The following is a 25,323-nucleotide window of genomic DNA, read 5'->3' as shown; positions in this document are numbered from 1 at the left end:
GGCATCAGTCCATTGGGATGCACCAGTAACTTCCAGGACACTCCGCAGCAATGTCCAGCCTCCGGTACAACCAGGGACCAGCAGGGAAACGACCTGATTATGAATTTAAGCAGGCGACAGCTTAATTCTACTGAAATGTCTGTGCTAAAGAAAGGTTTGGGGTTTGTCCCCACGAATACTGGTGACCCTTTCTTGATTAGACAAGAGTTGGCCTGTTTCTTCCGCAAAATACGCTTACGGTCCTTTTTTTCTACAAAAGATACCACTGATTCATCTACAGAAAATACCAATACTGGTCTTAGACCACGTTCAACTTTTAATCCTCCATCGCATTTGATACCTGTGCAGGTCGCCACTTTTGAAAAAGCGGTCCTTAAAGATGTCGAAGAGTTGTTTCAACACAACACAAGACATTATCACAATCTTCCTAAATCAGAAGAAAAAGCACTAAAAGAGCTGGCTAAAGATGATACCATCGTGATTAAAGCTGCGGACAAGGGGGGTGCTATCGTGATTTTGGATAGTATCACATACAAAGCAGAATGTATGCGACAACTCAACAACAGAGATGCCTATAGACCGCTTAAATTGGATCCAACCAAACGCCTTTCCTGCGAGATTAAAGGGATGGTTGATGAAGCCAAAGACAATGGATGGATCACTGATCATGAGGCTGCTTTTTTAGTGGTATCACATCCTGTTATACCCTATTTTTATGTACTTCCAAAAGTACATAAAGGACAATCACCACCTCCAGGGAGACCAATCATCTCTGGGATAGGTTCCTTGTTGGAACCTCTATCAACTTTCGTTGATTTCTTTTTGCAACCATTGGTCCTAGAGATGCCTACATATCTTCAAGACACAAAACATCTATTGCGCCTCCTGGATGACATTCCCTTTGATCCTGAACAAGATTTCCTGGTTTCATTTGATGTGGAGGCGTTATACACCTCCATACCACAAGATGAAACGCTTGCAACAGTTGAGATGCTGCTACAATCAAAATCTAGTGATAGCATCACCCCTGTACACTTCATTATGATGTGTGCACGAATGGCCATGAAGGAAAATTTCTTCAGATTTGAGAAAGACTTGTTCTTACAAATATCGGGAACATCTATGGGCAGCATTTTCGCGCCCAGTCTAGCGAATTTGTATGTGCATATGTTCGAGCAGTCTATAATATTCAGAGAAGACAATCCCTTCAGGAGCCATATAAGCATCTGGAAACGATACATCGATGATGTATTTGTAGTATGGAAGGGATCATCTGACAGCATCATGGCTTTCCATACATGGATGAACACACAGAACAACTTCCTGAGATTCACAGTTGAACTTTCGAATACAAGTTTACCATTTTTAGATATTCAAATTTTCCCAGAGAACGGAGGGTTGGGTACTGAGTTATATCGCAAACCTACAGCCCGTAATTCGTTATTATCTTTTGAGAGTTTCCATCCCAAATCCCTCAAGGAGAATCTTCCTTTTGGACAGTTTTTAAGAATAAGGAGGAACTGTTCATCCATTGCCAAATACAATGAGCATGCGAAACATCTCAGCACTCAACTGAAGGAGCGTAATTACCCCAAGAAAGTGATACATATGTCTCGAAAAAGAGCAGCAAACAACAATCGGGCAGCTCTGATTGATTTGCCCAGCCCCAAAGAACCTTCTGATAGACTCACCTGTGTGAACACTTACAATACTTACTCTAACAAAATCAAGAGCAGTATCCTCAAACACTGGAAAATCCTGAACATTGGTACTGAGGCCTCAGAACCTCCACTTTTTGCTTTTAAAAGGAGTGCCAACATTAAAGACCACATTGTACACACCAGACCGAGAATCTTGCACAATACAAGTGAACAACAGCCATTATGGGGTTTACCACCGGTGAAAGGACATTACCCATGCGGTTCATGTGCGGCTTGTCCACAGACTTCACACATGACACAAGTGGATATTGGCACTGGTAGACCTTGGCTGTTACAAAAACACACTAATTGTAATAGCGACAATGTAATTTATCTCATCACGTGCCCCTGTTCCATGCAGTATGTGGGCATGACTACACGCAAGGTCAAAACCAGAATCCTTGAACACAAGAGCACCATTCGGTGCAAGAGGAGGGCTACTAAAATGACAAACCACTTCCTGGATTTTAATCATCAGGCAGATGATTTGTCGTGGACCATTTTGGAGCAGCCTCTCATTCCCCAGCATATCACAGATATTTCAAAATTTCTCTTCAGAAGAGAACAGCGGTGGGTGTTCCGCTTAAAAAGTGACAACATAGGTTTGAACGAGGATATTCCTTGGTTGTCTCTATGACCTTATACCATCTATGAGAATTACCTTTAGCAATTCCAACAAATAATTTGATATTATAACATTCCCACAGTAAATACGTAAAACAACTGGGTATATCTAGATCCTTCCTGAGATTATACTGTGGAGCGATTGTTTGTTTACTTGTAGAGTCAACTTTGGCACTATTATTTACTGAATCCTGTACTTGTGGTGAAATACGACACATGCCTTCTCAGCGTTTTTTACACATTTTTGTGTCAAATGGGTTTTGTATTTTGTTAATACTGGGCCTTCATTAATTATGCACAAATCGATTTGCTTAAACATTCAGCAATTTGGTTGTGCCCATTGACTAATAAAGCTTGTGTTCCGGTTTGTATTGTCTTCTGAAAAAACTATATGTTCTCGTTGCTAGGCTACAGATAAACAATCATTGCTGTCTCTGGTCGGGCTTCGCTAACAAAACTCCATGATATAAATGCATCCTAGTGCGCATGCGCGCTTTGCCGTACACTGCTTTATTAAGTCACTAGCGTCCTGCCAGAGACAGGCATTACAGCAAGACGACTATGGGGTCCTTATGTCCCTTCACGAATGCAGGCAGTCAGGATAGACACCTATGGGGTCCTTATGTCCCTTCACGAATGCAGGCAGTCAGGATAGACACCTATGGGGTCCTTATTTCTCCATTCGGAGCCATCAGTGTTTGGGTATTTATTCTCACTTTTCCCACCCCGTCGGTTCCTCCGGTTGCAATCTCTGTACATCGACGGAGTACCGACGGAGAGGTGAGTGTGTTGATATGCATTTTAGTGAGTTTCTGCTTGATGATTCGGTTTAAGTTATTGATAATTGTTGCTGTGTTTGGTCATGGTGTAGTCTTTCGGTGTATAGATTCTTGGCTTGAACATGAGTTCGTAATTTTCAGACACTTGACTTCCCTCGTCCTTGACCACTTTTGTAAAATCTTAACAAGTGGTTTATGTACATACACTTCCAGGATATAAGGGGAGTGACATCGTTATAACACTCTATGTCGTTTTGAGTCCGTTTTAGTCTGTTGGACATTACTGATATTCTTCACTTTTTATGGCACTATTGAGCAAGTAAACTATACTGATTAGGTTACACTTGCTTATTTTCACAGAGCGGGGCTCCCTTCCCTGAGTTGTAACCAGGTTGAGGTGGGCTCACTTGTCCCACAGATTGGGTGAGTCTTTTTACTAGAGCTTTCTAACAGTTTGGACATAAGTACTATGTTTGAGCCACATATACCAGTGTTTCAGACTTGACTGTTAACTAATGAGTTTTGGAGATTTACTTTTTCTATATGTGTCTTCTTATTTTCAGACAAGTTCCAGCGAGATTGTATCCGCTAAAGCATTAACTGGTTTGGTCTTTTTTTCAAACTTTATTTGCACGTGTGTAACACTTTCTAGCAGCAGCTTTGTTTTTTGGTCCTGATGAAAGCCACACATACTTTTGAGATGGTCATTGGCTGAAACATGTTGACCCTTGTCATCTAGCAGTTTTCAATAGTAACTGCTTTGCACTGTTTTTTATCTCTGGCAGGGCTAATGAGTCAATAAAAATCATTTTTTCAATAGCGCTAGCCAGTTTTAGCTCACACTTCACACACTTTTGAATTTCTTTGCGCTGCGCCCTCTTCTCACATTAGTGCTCATCTTTGGGATTTGAGTATCCTAAAATCTTAAACAAAACATCCCTGAGCTCCCACTTCTCAGTGCGGTGGTTGTAGCCCTCAGTGGGACTAGGTTTTCCCACTGAGAGGAGAAAGCCTAAATGATGAAGCATGTCACCTTCGGGTGAGTGAGGGCATTCATCCTTAAAGGGATTCCTTTCCTTTCTGATTTGTTCACTGTCATTTTAGACACAGCTTGAGTATAGTATCTCTCCTTTCATGCTCTAGTTCTAAAGTTGCTCAGACCCGAGAGTTTATGTTTGTGTGTTGCATATTACGTATTAGGGGAATGAAACTTCTCGCAGGTCTTTAAATCTGTTCCCTTGGACCCCCCTTATCCATTTTGTGTGTTATAGAGATCTAAAAAGGGTCATACTGCCTAAATTTCTCTACCTATTTAGCAACATACCCGTAACTACATCAAAGCACATTTTCAAAACGATACAAACTCATGTAGTCAGACTGGTCTGGGCCGAGAAATACACAAGAATAGGATGGAAAACCATGGCACAACCATACGAGCAGGGAGGGTTTGTGGCTCCAAACTTCACGCTCTACGGTTTATGTGCTCAAGCACAATATGCGCACTATTGATACCATCCAGTGAAATAACTGCCATATCTAGCTACAGAGGAAGGAGATTCTCACACCATTGCACTAAACAATAATTTGCCCCACAAAAGAATGGAAATAACCCGTAAAGAAATAAACACAGTACAGGCTACAGCAGAGGCATGACGTAAGCTAGGTAACATGGCATGTAAGCTGCCATTATACGCGCCACCAATGCCGCTAGCAAACCACCCTGCATTGTCAGTGACGCAAGACACAGGTAGCATTACTATGCTACAACAGATGGGTATAAACACATTAGGAGATCTATATGCAGAAGGGAAGTTTATAGAGGCAACAGACCTGCGTTATATTAGTAACCAAACATTATTATTCCAGTTCACTTATCACAGACTAAGAGCAGGCCTTAAAGCCCTATATCCGAATTTCCCTGTAGAACCACCCATACTGACTCCACTGCTAATGGTAATTAACCACACTACGAAAAAAAAGATTAGTGGGCAAAGTTATACAGGGCAATGCAAGAAGAACTAGCGCAAAGCAGTACACAGGCACTAGAGCGGTGGAATCAATGATTAGACACATCCCTTAACAATGATGAATGCAAATTCTGTGGTAAACTAACGGAAATGCTGTCCCCAAAGGGCAATTTGCAAATTATACACTACAAGTACCTGCAACAAATCTACCACACGCCTATAAAATTATGTCGATACGGCCTAAGGGTAGACTCTGCTTGCCGTAGATGTGGGGCGCAGGATGCAGACTTTGCACATTTATCATGCAACTGCCAAAAAGTCAGAGAATACTGGGAGCAAGTGGTGAAACTTTTACGAGGGGTCACACAATGTGTAATAGAATGCTCAGTAAGGATGTGTATACTAGGACCATTAAACAAGGCACCACCGGCAAAGATAAAACTGATGGCAATAGCACTATTAATGGCAAAATGAAGAGTCTCAATGCACTGGTACAGCAAAATCAGCCCCACAATCCAGAAATGGGTAAAAGACATAGTGTACTGCAGAGATGCATTGAAGACATATGAAGAAGAACTACCTGCAAGGTCATGACCGAAGGACTTCTGGGAACCACTAACAGTGTACTTATCGGAACACCAAGACATTTTGAATACAGAAGCCGCAACGCAAAGAGACAATCTGGGAACAGAGCTCATCGTTGATAAATAAAACAAGGTTTAGAAAGATATATGCAAAAATATGCTATGTAACAAGCTGTATGATGTTGCATAACTCAGTTATGTTGTTAACTGTATTTACTGGAAAATGAATTTTAAAAAAATGAATAAAAATATTGACGGAGATAGACTGTTAGTTTCTGTTTATCCTCGGGCAGTCTGTGATTCGACAGATTTAACCTCTAGCGTTTGGAGCTAGGCAACATATGCCCTATGTCCAGCTCCTGTAACACCTTTGCATGGTCTGCTATTCCCCCTCTACTATACTACAGTCCCGTAGGAGGGCCAGAGATGTATAGTTCACGAGGAAGTAATCTATCCTTGAGCATGTTTCATGTGTGCTGGAAAGGAGAGTGTGCTCTCTGTCCTGTGAATGTGTCTGGTGCCAAAGGACAGTTAGGTTGTGGTCCTGCAAGAGATCGATCATGAATGATCGTTCTCGTGTGTTAGTCCTATCCAGCGGCCCTGTTTGCTCTTGCCAGGGTTTGAGCATGAGGTTCCAGTACATGCCTATAATCACCTTGACATTGCCAAATTCCATCATGACTCTTGAGAGGGAAGAAACAAAAGATGTTCTGCCCTGGTTGGGGGCATAGATGGATACTACCACCATGGTTCTGTCCAGAGTCTTTAGCTTTGTAAGGGCTTACCGACCTTGTGGGCCTGTCCATGTCTTCAGAATGGAATGAGGGAATGATTTACATATAAGAATGGCTACCTCCTGTTTCTTTGTAGACAAGGAGGAGGAGTCTGAAGATTCAGACTCCGAGAAAGCCGCCAGTAATGACCCTTCCCACCCAGTCTCACCTCAACTTATCTGATTCCTGGGCCAAGAGATGTGTTTCCTGCAATATTGCTATGTCAAGGGATTTCGAAGCAAGATATGTAAGGGTCTTTTGCTGCTTAATGTAATGAGTAAGGCCGTTGATTTTAAGAGATATAATGCGGTGGTGCTTGGGCCATGGTACAGCGGTCATAATGTGTGGCCTGTTTGTGGTGAGTAAGAAGGGAGGGGGCGTAGGAAATGCGTCCTACCACAAGTCTACAATCCTCAGAGTGCAAGAGGACTAGGGGTACATCCAGAAAACAAAGGGGTGGGGGTTCTGTGAGAATAGTGAAACTGCGGGAATACAGTTGGAAGGGCAGTACACAATCTGGTGTGGTGTGGGTAGGCTGAAGTAGAGTGGGTACTATGGAGCGGAAGAGTAGTGTGAGGAAAGATTACCTAATGTGTCTTTGTGCAACTAACAGTAGTTGAATAACAGACTACTTTAAACGGGTGAATACACCTTCCAACTCTCATCCAGCGCAACACCACCCTGGAGCATTCCACCCAATAACAGTCCAGGGCCATCCCGGCGTTGTGAAGATATATCAATGTGGTGAAACGCACCAGAACAAAAAACCAATCAGTCATAGAGGTGCCCCAGGGATATAGGATTGAGATCTCCAGTAGGCCCATGAAGGGAGCACCCAGCCAGGAGTCAGCACACAAATGAGACCCCTACCTCTCCCTAGCAGTTATTTACATTAGATGGATCTCACCAATTCAGGTGCCTCTTTAGGTTCCAGGAGCTCCTCCAGGTGCCACCCATAGGTATAACTTTCAGGGGTTGATGGGGAAGCCGGATTTGTCTCTACCTCTGTTAGGGGGCTGTCCCACCATGAGGAATCCTGTCACCCCACCTTTTTAAGTCTGTATCTAGTCTTTGACGTTCAGACAGAGTGTCCATGGAGGTAGGTCCCTGGTCTTAAGCTGGGATTTCGTCTTGTCCCTCCACCCCTCATGTCCCATCTACTTGTGTCATGATATCCATGGCCGTTATATCCAAGGTGGTCAGGAAATCTTAGAGGTTATCGTAGTCTTCAAATTCCCTGTTCTTTCTGTCAATAGTGAGCAACATGGTACCAAGCTCCAGTAGGCCAAGTTTCTGAAGGTCAGTGTGCAGTGAGAGGGATTTCCTCCAACGCATGGCGGTATCGTGAGAGAAGTCGGCTATAACTTGTATTTTAGCTCCCTTATACAGGAATGGTCCATTGCATCGCTTTGCCGCTGAGATGAATTGTCGGGCCTGTTGATGGTGGAGAAAACGGGCAATGATCGGTCTAGGAGTGTTACGCCATGCGTCCCCTCTGGGTCTTACTCTGTGGGCTCTCGCGAATTCAACTAAGGTGAGCATGTCAGGCCCGTAAGCTCCTGAAGGAAAGCTGCAGAGAAACTGTCCTTATCCTTCTCCTCCATCCCCTGTGTCACCCCCATGAAACAGACATTGTTTCTCCGACTGCGATCCTCCACCTCCAACAGTTTCCTATGGAGGTGCCAGATCTCGCGTTTAACGTCGGAGCCAGTTTCCAGTATGTTCAAGCAGTCCTCCCTGGTCTCTACTCTGCGGTCTATGGCCTTTAGTCACGCATGAAGGCTCCGAGGTCACTCCACACCGATTTCAATTTTGTCGTAGTAGATTGGGTGTCTTCACACATCGAGTCCATTTGATGCTGTGAGCTGCTTCATGAGCGCCTCTAAGGTAACTTCAGTTATACTGGTCAGGGGCGATTTCGACTTTCCAACTACTATGTCAGTAAAAGGAAGCTGACTTGTGGCCTTCCCCTTGGACATTTGGGCCAGTAATTAGTAGAGTTGCAACAGGCTGGGTGGATGAGATTGGGTGAGCCGCCCTCTGAACACGGTCGATAGGAGTCATACATGCAGCCCTTAGTTAAACGGGCTCACTGAAATGGCCACATGGAGTCCAAGAGTTCCTTAGGGTGAGTGAGACAAAGACTGAAGCCCCCATCTGATGTCCTTGCCAGGCAGCCACAAAGAAGAAATCACCAGGGTCCACAGTGGAGCAGCTGTTCCCAATGAGATGCCTGGATACAGTCCGTGGGAGACAGTATTAGTCTTTCTCACGATCCCAAACTAGTCTCAATCTGAGTCATGGAGTATAGGTATCGCAAAGAGGCCTCCACCCCTGTTGCCCTGTGTCCAGGAGGTAGGGTGAGTGTGGAGAGGTAGAGGGGTGGCTCATGGTCACCTTCCTTTCAGAGCCCACAAGCAGAGGAGGGTGGCTTCGCGTCTGCCGTGCTGCCAATGCGTGACTGCTGCAATGTGGCCTGAGGGCAAGAGAGAAAATGGGAAGGAAAGGTCCTCACCATGCAGCCAGATTCTCATTGCCGCCAGAGGGTAGAGTTGGTGTGCGATGGTGTGTGGGACCCAGGGGCAGCAGCAGGACAACGGGGCCGTGGCATAGGGTACGCTTCTTATATTGCCGGGCCTCCTGGAGCTCATGACACGCCTGATCAGGTGTCTCTGATAGGGCCTGAACACCCCTACACAGGTTCGGAAGGCATCGGGCGAAGCCCAGCTCCCTCCGATTACGGCTCCATAGAGCTACTGATCGTTGAGAGTCCAGGGTGGGAGGTAAGCAGCAGGAAGTCACCGGACGGGTGAGGAGCTTCACCGGGAGCCGTCCATCTTGGATGGGGCCAGACTCCGCCCCTATTATGATGTATTTTTATGAATTGACATTGGCTTTAATTCGTGTTGCTTGACCTGCTTATTCTGTCTGGTGTGTCTAAATGCTTAACACTTGTTCCTTTGTTTAAGCCTTGGTTCTTGAAGCCACAGCTACCAAGGGTTAAGCATGACTTAAGCAAGACTTTTTACAAATGAGCCTGACTGGACCCGAGGCTGTTTTGGCAAGTGTATTACACAGTGAGGTCACACAATCACACTATATAGTACACCACAATTCCCACATTGGTGCCTAGCTGTGGGATTCAGAACTTGCGTTTAGCTGCACCAGACAATAAATAAGTTTGTAAATGCTAGATTTACAGGGTCCGGGGATCCCCATCCCAGATAGTAGTGCCCAATAAGTGATCGGATAGTTTTGGAGGAGATTCACTCGAGGCACTGGACCTCTATGGCCTGAAAAAATAATTCATGTAAAACGTTGTGAGTTGATACTCCTCCTCATTTGATTAGATATTGGGGTAGTCAAAAAATCTTTGAGTCATGTTATTGAAAAGGCTTGTTTTGTTTATTTTTTAATAAATATTCTTTGAGTGATCCACCACAGAAGTTACATCCTTATTTCTGTATGCTGTTATTTTGAGATCGTATTGGTAAGTACTAACAGCCGCCAAGTGTTTCGCCCAATGGCTCTAATAGGCCAGGGCTTTTTCAAGGCTTATATTTTGAAGTAGTAGCACATCACAGATATATTTTTATCAAGGTTTAAATTTGGTAGGTCTTCACATTTGTAAGTGGAAAAATATTTCAGATCAGTCAAACAGTTTTAGTCCAGGGACAATCCCGCGTTGATGCTTCCCGCTGTTGTAGCTAGCTATTTAACCCTAGAGAGTTAGGGAAGATAGCTAATGCATGAGTACGCACCAGGGAGCCCAAATATTCTCCAGGTAGTGATCACAAGTAAGGAGAATAGGCCCCCCTTCAGGTGAAAGAAGGGGCCAAAGATAAAAGAAAAGAGTCTCTTAAAGACTCCCCAAAGATGCCCATGGCGGGGGTCAGGGAGTGGGCAGAGTCTTATCCCATTCGAAGGGGAGGAATAATTGGGAAATAATATTGACCCTACAAAGGCAGGGGTGTGCTATGACTGTAAACATCCAGGGAACAAGAGGAGAGATACTGTGTGCACCGAAAAGCCACCCACCGGTGACCATCCCAAAGGCATGGCAAGTGTAGGGATGGGGGTGGAAGTTGTCCCAGGGAGCTGTAAAGGGTACACTGAAATCATGTTGGTCTCCATGGGTGGAGTGAAATTGAACCCTTGGCCCATTGGCCTGCCAGTATATGAAAGTACAGGCAATGGCTAAGAATCAATGGGGTTGAAGTCCAGGCCTTGAGGGATACAGGTGCCAGCATCATCATGGCCATGGCAAAGCTGGTTTCCCCAGGACAGATCATCCCTAATGTGGTGCACGATATAGTAAACTATGACAATTTTACAAAGTCACATCCCATAGCAGTAGTAGACTTTGAATTGGGAGGGGTGACTGGCCTAAAGAAGGTAACTTTGTCCCCTGCCATCCCAGTGGAGTGTCTGTTGGGCAAAAATTGTGAAACTTCTGCCTGGGCAGAGGTGGAGAGAAGGACTCGTGCAGCAATGCTGGGTCTCCCTGAGTGGATATGTGTCTCCCCTAGGGCACAAAAGGACTTAAGAGAAAGTCAAGGGACTGTGGACCCTTGAACAATGGCCCAAGATCCTAGTACGAACAGAAAGGGCAGGAAGTCTGGAAAGGCCACTTACCAGAGTCCACAGGCCCAGAGGAAACTTCACCCTCTGAGGGGAGGTCTGGTATCTAAAGGGAGAAGCGCTTCTCTGAGAGATTTGCCTGACCTAGCAGAGCTCCAGGGATCGAGAGGACCCACCAAAGAGCACTAGGGCCAAGGACAAAAGACTTGTTCACTCTTGATGGCCTGAGACAGGTGACTGTCAAACAGGAGGAAGGAGTTGTCAGTGGGCCCCATGAGATGTACTGGGAGAAGGGAATCATGTACAATAAGGAAAGGAACCACAAACCATGGGAACTAGCATAGTGGTGGTCTCCCAACAATACAGAGAATTTCTCCTTAACCTGGCCCATGACATCCGCTTAGCTGGACATCTGGGGCAGACCAAATCATGGGAAAGATTTATCAATCACTTCTATTGGCCTCAGATATCTGAAAAGGTGAAGGGGGTTTGTCGTTCCTGTGTCACCTGTCAAGCCAGTGGTAAGACAGGAGGCACTGCCTGTGGTGAGGACTCCCTTTGAGAGGGTGGGGATTGACATTAATGGTCCTCTAGACCCACCTACTGCTTCTGGCAATAGGTTCATCATGGTAGTAGTGGACTGTGCCACCAGGTATCCAGAAGCCATACCATTTACACACTTACTGCCCCTGTAGTAGCTAAAGCCCTGCTTGGAATTTTTCCAGAATTGAACACCATAAGGAGGTCATCTCAGATAGGGGCATGGGTTTCATGTGTTCCAATCTGAAAGCTACGTGGAATGAGTGTTGTATAACCTCCAAAGTTATTACCTTCCTACCATCCCCAAGGTAATGGCCTTTTAAAGTTATTCAATAAGACCGGGATAGGCATGATTATGGGTTTACCAGAGAAACTCAAAAGGAAGTGGGATATTCTCCTACCATGCCTACTGTTTGCATAAAGAGCTGATCCTCAGAAGGGAGTAGGTTACAGTCCCTTTGCACTGCTCTTTGGACACCCTGTAAAAGGTCCCTTGTGTTTGGTGAGAGACGTTTTAGAGAGACCACTCAAAGTACACAAACAAGATATTGAGGACTGTGTACTAGGCCTTCATGCCATGATGGCTGAATATATGAAGAAAGCAAACAGAAGTTTGGAGGTCAACCAGAGGCTTGCGAAGCACTGGCATGACCAGAAGTTCTTCATGGTTGAGTACGAACCAGGACGACTGGTGTGGGTCCTAAAGCCTGTGGCCCCCATTGCTCACCAAGATAAGTGGACTAAGCCCTACCCCTATCTCGAGAAATAAGGGAGAAGTCACATATATGGTGGACTTGGGGACCCCTAGACTCCCTCATAGGGTGGTCCATGTGAATAGGCTCAACCTCCAACATGGCAAAGTCAATATCACAGTGTTCATGGTGACCAATAGAGGTGAAGATGAGGAAAGTGAGCCTCTCTCTGACCGCCTGTTAATCAATATCAAATATGGCTCAGTGGAGGAAGTAGTGATCTCTTCCACTTTAACAGATCATCAACAAACAGATTGTTACAACTTGCTCAGTCAGTTTGCTGGTCTGTTTTCCTTGACCCTAGGTCTGACAACTTGGTGTACCCATGATGTAGACACAGCTTTCCTGTCAAAAGCTAAAGTTACAGACTGTCAGACCAGGTCAAAGGTAGTATCAAGGCTGAGGTAGCCAATATGCCAGAGCTGAGGGTGGTGGAGACCTCTAGTAGGCCATGGGCCTACCCAGTGGTGTTGGTGCTCAAGTCAAACTCAAACGTCGGGAAACCTGAAATGAGATTTTGTGTGGACTACAGAGGCTTACATGCAGTCACTAAGACTGAAGCCTACTCCATACCAAAAGCCGATGAGGTCATTGATGAGCTGGGAGCTGCTAAATATCTGAGCAAGTTTGGCCTGACTTCAGGTTATTGGCAGATAGCTCTCACACTAGGAGCCAATCAGAGGTCTGCTTTTCCTACCCCTGAAGGCCATTTTCAATTTAATGTGATGCCCTTTAGACTGAAAAATGAATCTGCCACCTCCCAGAGGCTTGTGAACTAAGAACTATTAGGTTTATTATCATCCGGATGATATTGCTGTATTAGTTCCACCTGGGAGGACCACCTGGTCCACCTCAAGGAAGTGCTTTAAGCTCTGCAACAGGAAGGGTTGACTTTCAAGGCGAGAAAGTACCAGATAGGGCACGTTTTGTTGTGTGCCTGGGCCACCAAGTTGGTTGAGGTCAGGTACAACCTCTCACGCCCAAAATCCAGACAATTCTGGCTTGGGAAGCTCCTAAGACACAAACCCAAGTCAGAGTGTTTCTTGGCCTGAATGGGTACTACAGAAGATTAGTAAAAGGGTATGGTACCGTAATAGCACACTTGACAGAGCTAGCCTGCAAGAAACTGACCAAAACATAATTTTGGAGGGACCTCTGTCAAAAGGCCTTTGACACCCTAAAGGAAGCTTTGTGCTCAGCACCTTTCCTGAATATCCTGATTTCAACAAAGAATGTGTTGCCCAGACCGATGCTTCTGAACTTGAGATTGGGACAGTGTTGTCACAGCTAAATGATGAGGGTCAGGATCAACCAGTTGCCTTTATCAGTAGGTCACTCCTACCCAGAGAGCAGTGTTGGAGTGCCATTGAGAGGGAAGTCTTTGCTGGGGTTTGGTCCCTGTAGAAGCTGAGGCCCTACCTATGTGGGACTCATTTCCAAGTTCAACCGGATGACAGACCTCCCAGATGGCTGATGCAGATGAGAGGAGAGAACCCCAAATTGTTGGGGTGGTCCTTTTCCCTACAGGGTATTGACTTCACAGTGGAACACAGATCAGGGGCTGACCATGACAATGCAGATGGCCTTTCCAGGATCTTCCACTTAGATGATGAGAACTACCACCATAAGGGTTAATTTCTTATCACCTTTCTTTTGGAGGGGGATCATGTAAGGAAATGCCTTTTTTTTGCATGATCACGCTTAAAGTTTTGGACTGATGCTGCTGGTGTTTCGACTCTGAGAGTGCACTGAGGCCTGCTGACCAGACATCCGTGCCAGTATTCTAATCCTTTACAAACCCTTCCTCAGATCAGGGGTCCTATAAACTGTTACCAAAATGACATGACTTTTCAGGACCAAGGAAATTCTTTGGGTATGTTACAGCTGCACACTTTTTCATGGTGTGTCCTTATTGCTTTTTACATCATCTTTGTCAGGTTTTTATTGAAAAACATAATCATGAGTTTATTGATTACATTTTTTTGTCCTCTTCTTTCAAGACACGTAATGCAGTGTTTCCTTATATGAAGAAAAGCCTATATTTCCTTAAAATACAGATGGACAGTTGGTAACCATGTCATTGCTGCCAGACCAACCTAGCTACCATAACAAAGAGTCCCTTACCACCTTCTCTATGCTGAAACTAACAATTCCCATTGCAGGAAATAGTTTGCAGGAAACTATATTTGCGAATCTTTGACACATGCCTTACTCTGTACAGGATTAATGTTTGTGCTGAGTCACACACTTACTCATATCTTTAATGCCAAATCTGTTTTTTTCTGCAGTTATCCATTGAGATCATTGAGATGGAAAAGACGCTGAATGAGAAATTTAGAATAGTGGATGAGCAGGAATCCAGGTATGTAAGGATGCTCCTTAGGTTCCAGTGCCACTCCTGCGTTACTTTGATGTTTGATGCTCTTCTGCACCTGTGGCAAACCTTTCAGCAAAACCACATTTATGAGATTTTTGAGACTTTATTACAGAGGTACATCCCTTTGTATATGCTTAGGTTATTTGTGTGGGATCTCGGTTACAGCATTCACACCCTTATCCTCAGTAACTGGGCTCACCTCCCTAGCTTTTAATCTCTGATTGACAATTTGATAGTCTGTGTTTAATGTGATGATTATGAGAGCCTTCTAAGTCTGGATGGCTGGTTAACTTCAGTATTTTGACTAACTCAAACCTGGATGGGGCCTCAGTGTATTTTATTTTAATGTTGGGACCCATCTATATGTATACTGAATATGGAGAAAAACAGAACAGTAACTATTGCTGCTTCACTGCTTCGATCTATTAGATCCCTTAATCTGAGCGGTCTCAGAAAACGATCCCCAGTTTGACTGGAAGGTTTAATTTGGTGGTTGGAGTTTTACCATTCTTACCATTGTCTTTCTGTTTTACTTCTCTAACATTTCCTTTTGTGACAAATCAATCCAATGATTGTCTTTGTACAGAAGCTTTGTTTTCTTCGGGAGTTAAAGCAGGCTCTCACTGTATTCCTGACAGAGCAGGTGCAGTTTATTTTCTACATTGCATCCCTGCATGGAGTTGCAATTGGAGACCTAGGGCGGTGTTTAGAGTTGACAGATGCAGGATATCCACCAAATATTGGCTTATTTCCCCATCTGCTTTATATAAAAAGTTTACCTATGTATGCACTCTAAATAGGGTGGCCGGGAAAGTCACCAAAATTGGCAAATGTGAATTCTGCCCTATACAGCAAGTTTTACCCAGAGCACTTCAAGGTAGAATAGTAAATTATCCTTTTTTGTATCTAGTACATCAGTCGGTCTGTTTAGCAGTGTGTGTTACAATAGAGGTCTATTCTCGTTTTTCATGATTTCGCACTTCAATGGATGGTGAGACCATTTATCTATTTCTTCTTGTTAAATAATAGCTGTATTGTGTTCTCCAGGCAAATTGATTCTGTGCCACTCTGAGCCATTCACTTTTTTTTGCTGTGAAATGGAAGTGGTATGTTAGATGGAAATTATAGTGGCTCCATGTTGCTGATAAAGCCACCCGTCCAGGTTCAGTGAAAATTATGGGCAAAATAGATGGCCTGTGGAATGGGTTCAAGTCATGGAATATTTGTAATATTCTTTATCATTTGTATCCCCTCGAGTACAAAGACTTGGCCATATTCGGGCATTTAAAATTCGTGTTTTTGTCTCTAAGGCACTGGTCTTGTATTACATAAAGGCTGATATCTCACTGTACTTACACACCACAAGCTTTGACGGGGGAGCTCACCCCATGCAGATGAGTCCTGCTCGTCCAGTGGCACAGTAACATGCCTTCTTGTTGCAGTAGTGACAAAGGCAGCCTGCATACTAATAAGACAAATAATAAGACAAAGTCTTACTCTGTGTTCTGTGTGCTTGGAGACACTGGCAGATGTCCTTGTATATATGTATCTATGTATGTAAATGGTATTTGTATAGCGCACACCTACAGTCAAAGAGTGATTGTAGGGAAAGCCGGGTTCTGTGAGGGTATGTGAAATGTAACTTCATTGTAATAAATTGTTCTTTTAATAGGTGGGTCTTCAGCTCTTTCCTAATTTGGAGGTGGGTTGGGGTGGACCTCATGGATACAGGCATGTTGTTTCAGATCCTTGATGTATAACTTAGAGAATCCTTTTGCTTTGCTTTTTTGCTTGATTGCACTACTTTGCTTTCAGTCTATTGGTGGGTGTGAAAGTTGGTGAGCTTGTCAGATAGGTAGGCTGTGATGCTTATTAAGTGATGCAACTGGTTGGAGATGATGTTGAGTGTCAAGAGACTGTGGAGTTCCATCTGGGTGTAGGTGATGTCATATTTTTTAGGCGCTTGATGAGATATGCTGCCACATGTAGAATGACCTTAATGGCATTGACTCTGGAGTCTGGGAGACTGAAGAAAAGGGCATTTCCTCCATCCAGTTGCACTAGGGCTTAAATGGTTGTTGTGACATTTTTTTGCCATTGCTAGAAAATTAGTACAGTATTCAGGGTTAATAAGTGTGACTTGATATTGGTTGAAAGTTCGGGTGTCCAGTCTGTCTAAGTCCATGTCAATAGGATCAGTTGTTGCTTGTTGTTCTTGGTGAGTGGTAGGAATTGTTTATTCATTGAGCTTCTGGTAGAGGCTGAAAATCGAGGCCTGGATGAGGTGCATATCGGGGAATTTTCATTATGCTATCAGTGAGTGGAGCTCTAAGGGTCTCTATGTAGATAGTGAAGATGGCGAGGGACTAGATGGATGTTCGTAACTCTACAGGTGGAACTAGTGTAAATGGGCTGGTGTTAGGTGGATAGGTGAGAGGAGAACCAATGAAGTATGTTGACAGTGAATCCCTCTTAAGACTTAAGGGTGTGGATTTGGGTGTGCTGATTGGTGTTGAAAGCAGCAGAAATGTTTGGCAATATTAGAAGGAAGGGAGTCATGAAGACATAGTCTGTGATTTATACCGTAGTTGACATTTTATATAAAGCACTCTGATACCTTCGGGCCTAGCGAGCGCTACATAAAACCTATAAATAAATAAATAAAAGTCTGAATGCCGCAGCATGATCTGAAGCCAGATTTGTAGTCCTACTGGAGATGGGCGGCATTCATGTGATCCTGGAGTTGTGCTTAGACTGATGATTTTCCCATGAATGAGGCTGGTAGATAATAAAGTCATCAGAGTTTAGTTTTGGTTTCTTTGGGGGTGGCAAGATATGGTGTCTCTTGAGAGCTTCAGGGATAATGTTTTGAGTGAGGTAGGCACTAACAATTGTGTGTAGGGGTAAGAGAGCTACACTGGATGAAATATCTTCCTAAAAGGAGGCTTTGCAGGAGCTGAGTACATTGGTGAGTTGTGTGAGAAACCGGGGTTAGAAGGATGACCATTAGGGATGAAATTTCGATTGCAGGATATTTAGATAGGTATGCTGTTGGTGATGTGCTGTCATCCCTTCTGTAGTTTATAATTGAAGGAGTGATTGCTGCCATGAACCTTTCTGTGGACAGAGAGATTGGAGGTTTAGGCAGTCACTTTATGATGTGCCTGATTGTCTTGAAGAGCATTCTGCTTCTCTTAACAACTCCATTGATGGTGTTGGTACAGTACTTGACTTTGGCTGATGTGATGAATTGACTGGATGTCGAGCAGCCTGAAGCTGTTTGTGCTCTATCTTTCGTACATTTTCTTTCCTGTATGTGAATTGAACATTTGTCATTGGTGTTGGACTTGGCCTGCTCTGCAGGGTCACCCCCAAACATTTTGCCTTCACCCTTCCTGTTTTGCTGAATTCCTTTTATTTGGAATTAGGACTTTGTACATTCTGTCAGTGTTAACTAGTGCTAATGTGCTCTCTCCCTGAAACATGGTAAAATTGGTTTACACACAATTGACACATTTATTTACTTGTAAGTCCATACTATATAGTTCTACAGGTAACTAGGACCTGCACATTAAATGCTACTAGTGGCCTGCAGTACTCAACCCTCCCCCACTAATGTAACATGTCTCAGGCTTCCCACTGCAGTATGTAGTGCAGTTTTTAACCTGCCATTTTGACCTGGCAAAATAGACCTTTTTTCAGTCGCAAAACTTTCTTTTGAAAACATATGTCACCCCTAGGGTAGGCCCTAAACAGCCCATAGGCAGGGTGCATTGTATTTAAAATGTAGGAAATGTGTTTTAGAGTTTTACATATCCTGGTTGTGGAAAACTCCTAAATTAGTTTTTTTACTACTGTAAGGCCTACCTCTCCCATTGGATAACATTGAGTTACCTTATTACACTTAATACATGATACCTTTCAAAATTTGGGAGCAGGTAGGTATGTCATTTTTACACTCTACTGAATTGTAATTTAAAATCCTACTTAACGGCAAGGGCAGTTTTTTAAGTCACGATTCTTAAAAATGGCACTTTTAGAAAGTTGGATTTTTCATATCCTAACCCTTTGGCCCCTGCTGCTAGTGCCTGAGTCACATGACCCTGCTGTTAGGCTTTGTATATTGTACTCAGACAATGGGACAATAAGGCTTAGGTGTGGGCAGCATGGGCCATCCTGATGGGATGGGTGGAGGCAGGGCTGTTGCCTGCCCTACGTGCACTGCATTGATACTAGCCTCAACACACAAAAAGCAACACAACACTAGGCCTGTGTCACCCCAGACTTCTTGGTGCCGGAAAGGGAAGAATTTTCCAGAGCTAGATGTGGGGGTAGGCCGGGGTGTTTCCTCCTCTTCAAAGTCTGGTGGCAGGTATAAATATTAGACCTCCTGAGTCGCTCTTCAGAACACTCCTGGAACTGTGGGCATACAGAAGGACTGCCCTGCTGCCAGAGGACTGCCCTGCTGCTTGAGGACTGCCTAGCTGCTTGAGGACTGCCTAGCTGTTTAAGAAGGAAGGCTGGACCTGCTTGATTCATCCCAGGATACTTGAGTGAATCCAAGGATCAATCGGCTGACCTCCTGTTCTAACCTGCAGGGTCAGAACAAGCTCCAGAGGCCTCCCTGCAGCTGCGCAGCTTACCAGCTACAACTGGGCATGACGGAACCTGGAAGTGGACCTGCCTGAACCCTACTGGCCTCTGCTAAAGTGAGTCCCTGGACCCGAAGAGGCGCATCCCTAAGTCCCGGACCTTAAACTTGTATCAAAGTGCACTCCTCTTAAAGAAAGTAAAAAATCCTGATGTTGTGGGCATTCCATGACTGCGAACGAATATGTTTGCTCCGAATGCTTCTGCCCGTGATGACCGCCAACTGTAAGCTCCGATGATCCCAACTCTTCTCACTACAGCCACAGCCGGTAACACACTGGCAATGCAAGATCTGCACTTCATGCTATAGCAACGACAGCCCACAGAGACCACCATTGCAAAGCTCCAGCCATGACCATCCGTGCTGCGTGACCGAATCTGCAAACTACAACAGCGACCATCTGGGGCGCCTAGCCTGCTTCAGCCACCAGTGAAACTGTTGGTACTGGACTTTATAAGGTAACTTTTTCAGTGTGACTGAATTGGTTCCCTTATCTGGCCCGCATTCCATTATGGTCGGCCTGAACTGGTGTCTTTCCACTGGTCTAGCATGACCAGATGACCGCAATTGACGCTTTACGCTTGTAGGAGCTATTTTCACCTAAACCACTAAAATTGCATATCTCCGGTTCTACAGATTGTTTTTTTGTCATTTTGGTCTTATTTTATTTATTAAAATGTACTCTGTTTTTCTAAATAGGTTTTGGATTTTTCTTGTGTTGAGTTTTCACTTTGTTAGTGGCTGTATGCTGCATAAATACTTTACACTAGACCTCAAAGTTAAGCCTGACTGCTTTTGTGCCATTCAACCAGATGGTTGCGGTTAATTTAGTGACTTTTGTGGTTCACTCTGCCAAGGATTGTGGTTGTTGCTTGTGTAATGGTTCACCCCCTCTCAACCAATAACCCTATGTTCGAGGCATATGAGCTGCAGATCACACACTTAGGATAAGATCGCCATCTGGTGTTGGGCTCGGATGATTGCAGGTTGTTGTTGTCTTCGGAAGAGGCCTTTGGTCACGAGATAGGTGACTCCTCCTCTGGACAACAGTGCGCATGGGCATCCACTCCTTCGTCAGATTGTTTTTTTCTGCCATTTGGTTTGGATGAACTTTTTTCCGCTCCAGCAGAAAAACTCCCAGCAATCGAAACAACTCTCAAAATATCACTACTCGACGTCGAAATCCACTCGGACCGGTTCCGGACGCAGCTGATGGAAAGGACACCTTTTAAAAAATGCCCCCAATGTGGAGCAAAGTTCCCCCACAGTGATCACCACGAGGTTTGTAACCTCTGCCTGTCGCCGGAACATAACAAATCCAACTGTCCAGCCTGCGCCGCATTCCGTTCCAAGAAAACCATCCGGGACCGAAGAGCTCGACGCCATATCATGGCCAGACCAGCTCCAGAACAGGACGACATCTTTGCCCAGGATGTCCCTGAAGACGATTCCGAAGACCTTCAAATCGTGTCCGAGGCAGACGATTCCGATGACCTCATCACTCCGGGGCAGCGTGTGAGTACCACCTCCCCTACCCCAACCCCACCCAAAAAGACATTGGTCAAGACTCTGCCAGCTGGCCCCAGTCGCGACTGAAAATCATCTTCAGAAGCCCCGCCCTCGGACCCGGCTCCGAAGAAAAATAAGCCTGGAGGTGGCTCGGGCTTGAGCAAACCTCATGTTATTGTGCCTACAAATCCTTCGGCACCGAAAACTACAACCTCGGCACCGAAACAGGCTCCAAGACCGAAATCTCCATCGGCACCAAAACATTCCTCGGCACCGAAGTCTCCACCGGCACCGAAACGTTCTTCGGCACCGAAGTCTCCACCGACACCCAAAGGTTCTTCGGCTCCCAAAGGTTCGTCGGCACCGAAAATTCCATCGGCACCGAAAGGTTCTTCGGCACCGAAATCTCCGCCGACACCGAAAGATTCTTTACCAACCAAACCATCTTCGGTGCCCAAAAAAGTCCATAAAGACTCTGCCGATCTCCCAAAACCCAGATCGGAACCGAAACGGTCGACACCACAACCACTTTCGGACTCTGAAGAACTTTTTCGACCAGATCCTACTCAAAAACGGATCTACATCAATCCGAAAACCGGACATGTCACAGCAGTGCCATACAAAAAAAGGAAGCTGGACATACCACCACCTCCAGCTCCCATAAAGATGAAGAACTGTGCCACTTCGCCAATTCATCCTTCCTCTCCTATATTACCTCCCATCCCATCCCCACCTCCTCCACCTTCTTCTCCTCTACCATCTCCTTCTCATACACCACCTCCACAGGATGATGATGATGATGATGATTTAGGGGGAGGGTCAGACCCGGATTTCCCTAATGATCCTATTGATCCAAACGATCCCTTTACAATCCCAGACACAGCACCCATAGATGACTGGTCTTATCCTTTACCTGACATGCCTGATCCCACGGCATACCCTTCCAAACCCTCTCCTCCTGATGACCATTTGGGGTTTGGTCAACTTGTAAATAGGGCAGCAACATTCCATGGCGTCACTATGCACACAGACGCACCTGAAGAGGACTTTCTCCTCGACACCTTTGAGCAGTCGCAGAAAACTGTTCACATTCTGCCCATGATTAAAGGAGTAATAAAGCATGCCACTGAGGTTTTTAAGGACCCTGTTAGAGCTAGGGTTCTTAACCCCCGTATAGAAAAAAAATACAGACCAGCCCCACAGGATCCCGACTACATTAAAGCGCAGCTCCCTTTAGACTCCTTAGTCGTGTCAAATGCCAGGAAGCGTGCTAACTCACAGACAACTGGAGACACACCGCCTCCGGACAAGGAGTCTAAACTGTTAGAGGCCTCGGGCAAAAGAGTTGCTGCACAGGCGGCAAATCACTGGCGTATTGCCAATACGCAAGCCCTATTAGCTTTTTATGATAGGGCTCATTATGACCAACTTGAGGACCTTATGCAACATCTGCCTGATCAATTCAAATCCCAGGCCAACGACCTCATTCAAGAAGGCAAATTAATATCTAATGCCTCCATTAAATGCGCGTTAGACGCAGCGGACACTGCCTCTAGGGCAGTCAATACAAGCGTTTTACTCAGACGCCATGCATGGCTCCGTATTTCCGGCTTTAAGCCGGAAGTACAAACCACCATTCTTGCTCAACCTTTTAATCAGGAGCAACTATTTAGACCTGCAGTGGACACTGCGTTAGAAAAAATGAAAAAGGATAATGAGACTGCAAAATCCATGGGAGCATTGCAGTCTCCTCAACCCCGCGGCTCCTTTCGTCGCTCCTTTTATAGAGGAGCCTCCAAAAATCTGGGAACAGAGACCTCTTCCACTTTTAAAACTTCTGGACAAACATCCCCTAACAGAGGATATTTTAGGGGAGGTTACAGGGGAAATAATACCAAAGGCCGAGGGTGGGGCAACACCAACACCTGCACCTCTCCAGCCACTAAACAGTGACTTGCCTCCACTCCCCCTAGACCATTCCACTCCGGTCGGGGGACGACTCCAACAGTTCCTACCTGTCTGGAATTCCATCACCACAGACAGGTGGGTGAGACAAATTATCCAATTTGGCTACTGCCTCGAACTCATACACCCCCCCCCCGCAAACATACCACCCAAACACCGTCCAATGTCGTCACACCATCTCACGCTCCTCAAACAAGAAATTCGGTCCTTGCTGCAAAAAAATGCAATAGAACCAGTCCCACTTCAACATCAGGGCACAGGAGTGTATTCTCTATACTTCCTTATTCCCAAAAAGGACAAAACCTTAAGACCCATACTGGACCTCAGACTGCTAAACCAGTATATACAATCAGATCACTTCCACATGATCACCCTCCAACAAGTCCTCCCGCTACTACAACAGGGAGACTTCCTGGCCACATTGGACCTCAAGGACGCATACTTTCACATCCCTATGCATCCCGCTCACAGAAAGTATCTACGATTTGTGGTAGACGGGCAGCACTATCAGTTTACAGTTCTCCCATTCGGAGTAACAACCGCACCCAGGGTATTCACCAAGTGCTTAGCAGCCGTGGCAGCGCACCTCAGAAGACAACAGATCCATGTCTTCCCCTATCTGGACGATTGGCTCATCAAAGCCAATACTCTCCACAAATGCGTTCTCCACACTCACCGCACTATTCAAACCCTCCACAACTTGGGATTCACCATCAACTATCCCAAATCCCATCTGCAGCCCTCCCACACACACCAGTATCTAGGAGCCACCATAGATACATCCAAAGCCATCGCTTATCCCAGCACAGCCAGGATAGCCAGTATACAAAATCTCATCTCACAATTTCAAACTCAACACTCTCTTCCAGCAAGAGTGTTTATGCAGCTGTTAGGCATGATGGCGTCCTGCATCTCCATAGTCCCACACGCACGACTTCAAATGCGTCCCTTACAGGAATGTCTAGCACAACAGTGGAACCAGGCTCACGGACAACTTACCGATCTGGTGTTGGTGGACAGTCGCTCACTTCGTTCACTGAAGTGGTGGAACACCATCAACCTGTCCAAAGGGCGGCCGTTCTTAGAGCCTCTTCCACAAGTTGTGCTGACCACCGACGCATCTCTCACGGGGTGGGGAGCCCACCTCCTTCAACACACCACTCAGGGCAGATGGACCACTCAACAAAAACTGCTCCACATCAATCACCTAGAACTTCTAGCAGTGTTCCTGGCACTAAAATCCTTCCAAGTGCACCTAAAAAACAAAACTGTCCTTATACGCACAGACAATATGACGACAATGTATTACATACAGAAACAGGGGGGGACACATTCTCTCCAACTGTCCCAACTGGCACAGCAAATCTGGAGATGGACAATTCCCCAAAACATCTACCTGTTAGCGGAACACCTCCCAGGGATTCACAACCAGGTGGCCGACCTCCTAAGTCGACACGCACAGCAAATCTACGAGTGGGAATTACACCCCAAGGTTCTACTCCCATTCTTCCAAAAATGGGGACAACCAGACATAGACCTGTTCGCCACTCCCGAAAACACAAAATGCCCAAGCTTCGCCGCCAGGTTTCCACACCCACAGTCACAGGGCAATGCAATATGGATGAACTGGTCAGGCAGATTTGCGTACGCTTTTCCGCCTCTCCCACTCATTCCTTTTGTGGTACGCAAACTGAAACAACAGTCGCTAACACTGATCCTAGTGGCTCCCACTTGGGCACGTCAGCCCTGGTTCACCACACTTCTGGAACTATCACTAGTCCCACATCAAAAATTACGCCTCTCCCCGGATCTATTAACCCAGAACCATGGAGAAATCAGACACCCAGATCCTCAGACACTGAACTTGGCAATCTGGCTCCTGAAGTCTTAGAGTTCGGGTACCTCAACCTTCCTCCAGACTGTATGAATATCATAAAGGAAGCCAGAAGACCTACTACTAGGGCATGTTATGCCGCAAAATGGAAACGATTTGCCATTTACTGCGCTAACAACGACATACGCCCACTGGATGCTTCCATCCAAAACATTATTTGCTACTTGCTACACTTACAAAGATGCAATTTAGCATATTCCTATATACGGCTACACCTAGCGGCCTTAGCAGTCTACGTGCAAAATAGACAACACCTGTCCCTCTTTAAAGTACCAGCTATCAAAGCATTTATGGAGGGTCTTAAAAGGATTATTCCACCAAGATTACCACCTTCCCCAGTGTGGAATCTCAACATTGTCCTCACAAGACTTATGGGCCTCCCATTTGAACCAATGCATAAATGTGAACTTCAATTTTTGACATGGAAAGTAGCTTTCCTTATCGCAATCACTTCCCTTCGAAGAGTAAGTGAAATACAAGCCTTAACCCTTGAAGAACCTTTCTTACAACTACATCGTAACAAAGTGGTTCTTAGGACAAACCCTAAATTCCTTCCTAAAGTCATTTCCCCTTTCCACCTTAACCAATCAGTCGAACTACCAGTCTTCTTCCCCAACCCAGACTCCG

General features: G+C 45.3%; 1 protein-coding gene across 1 annotated transcript in view; it reads left to right on the top strand.

Annotated features, from left to right (window-relative positions):
* Nucleotides 1–25,323, top strand: part of ATG16L2 (autophagy related 16 like 2) — a 694,312-nt gene that overhangs the window by 172,110 nt on the left and 496,879 nt on the right. Inside the window, exon 4 of the mRNA XM_085623378.1 lies at nt 14,589–14,662. Within this exon, the coding sequence (XP_085479504.1) occupies nt 14,589–14,662 (74 nt within the window). The remainder of the gene's footprint in view (nt 1–14,588; nt 14,663–25,323) is intronic.

This window comes from Triturus cristatus, chromosome 8 (assembly GCF_964204655.1).
Source record: "Triturus cristatus chromosome 8, aTriCri1.1, whole genome shotgun sequence".
Classification (NCBI taxonomy): Eukaryota; Metazoa; Chordata; class Amphibia; order Caudata; family Salamandridae; genus Triturus; species Triturus cristatus.
Note: the sequence above shows the minus strand (reverse complement) of the source record. Positions and strands in the feature narration are given on the sequence as shown.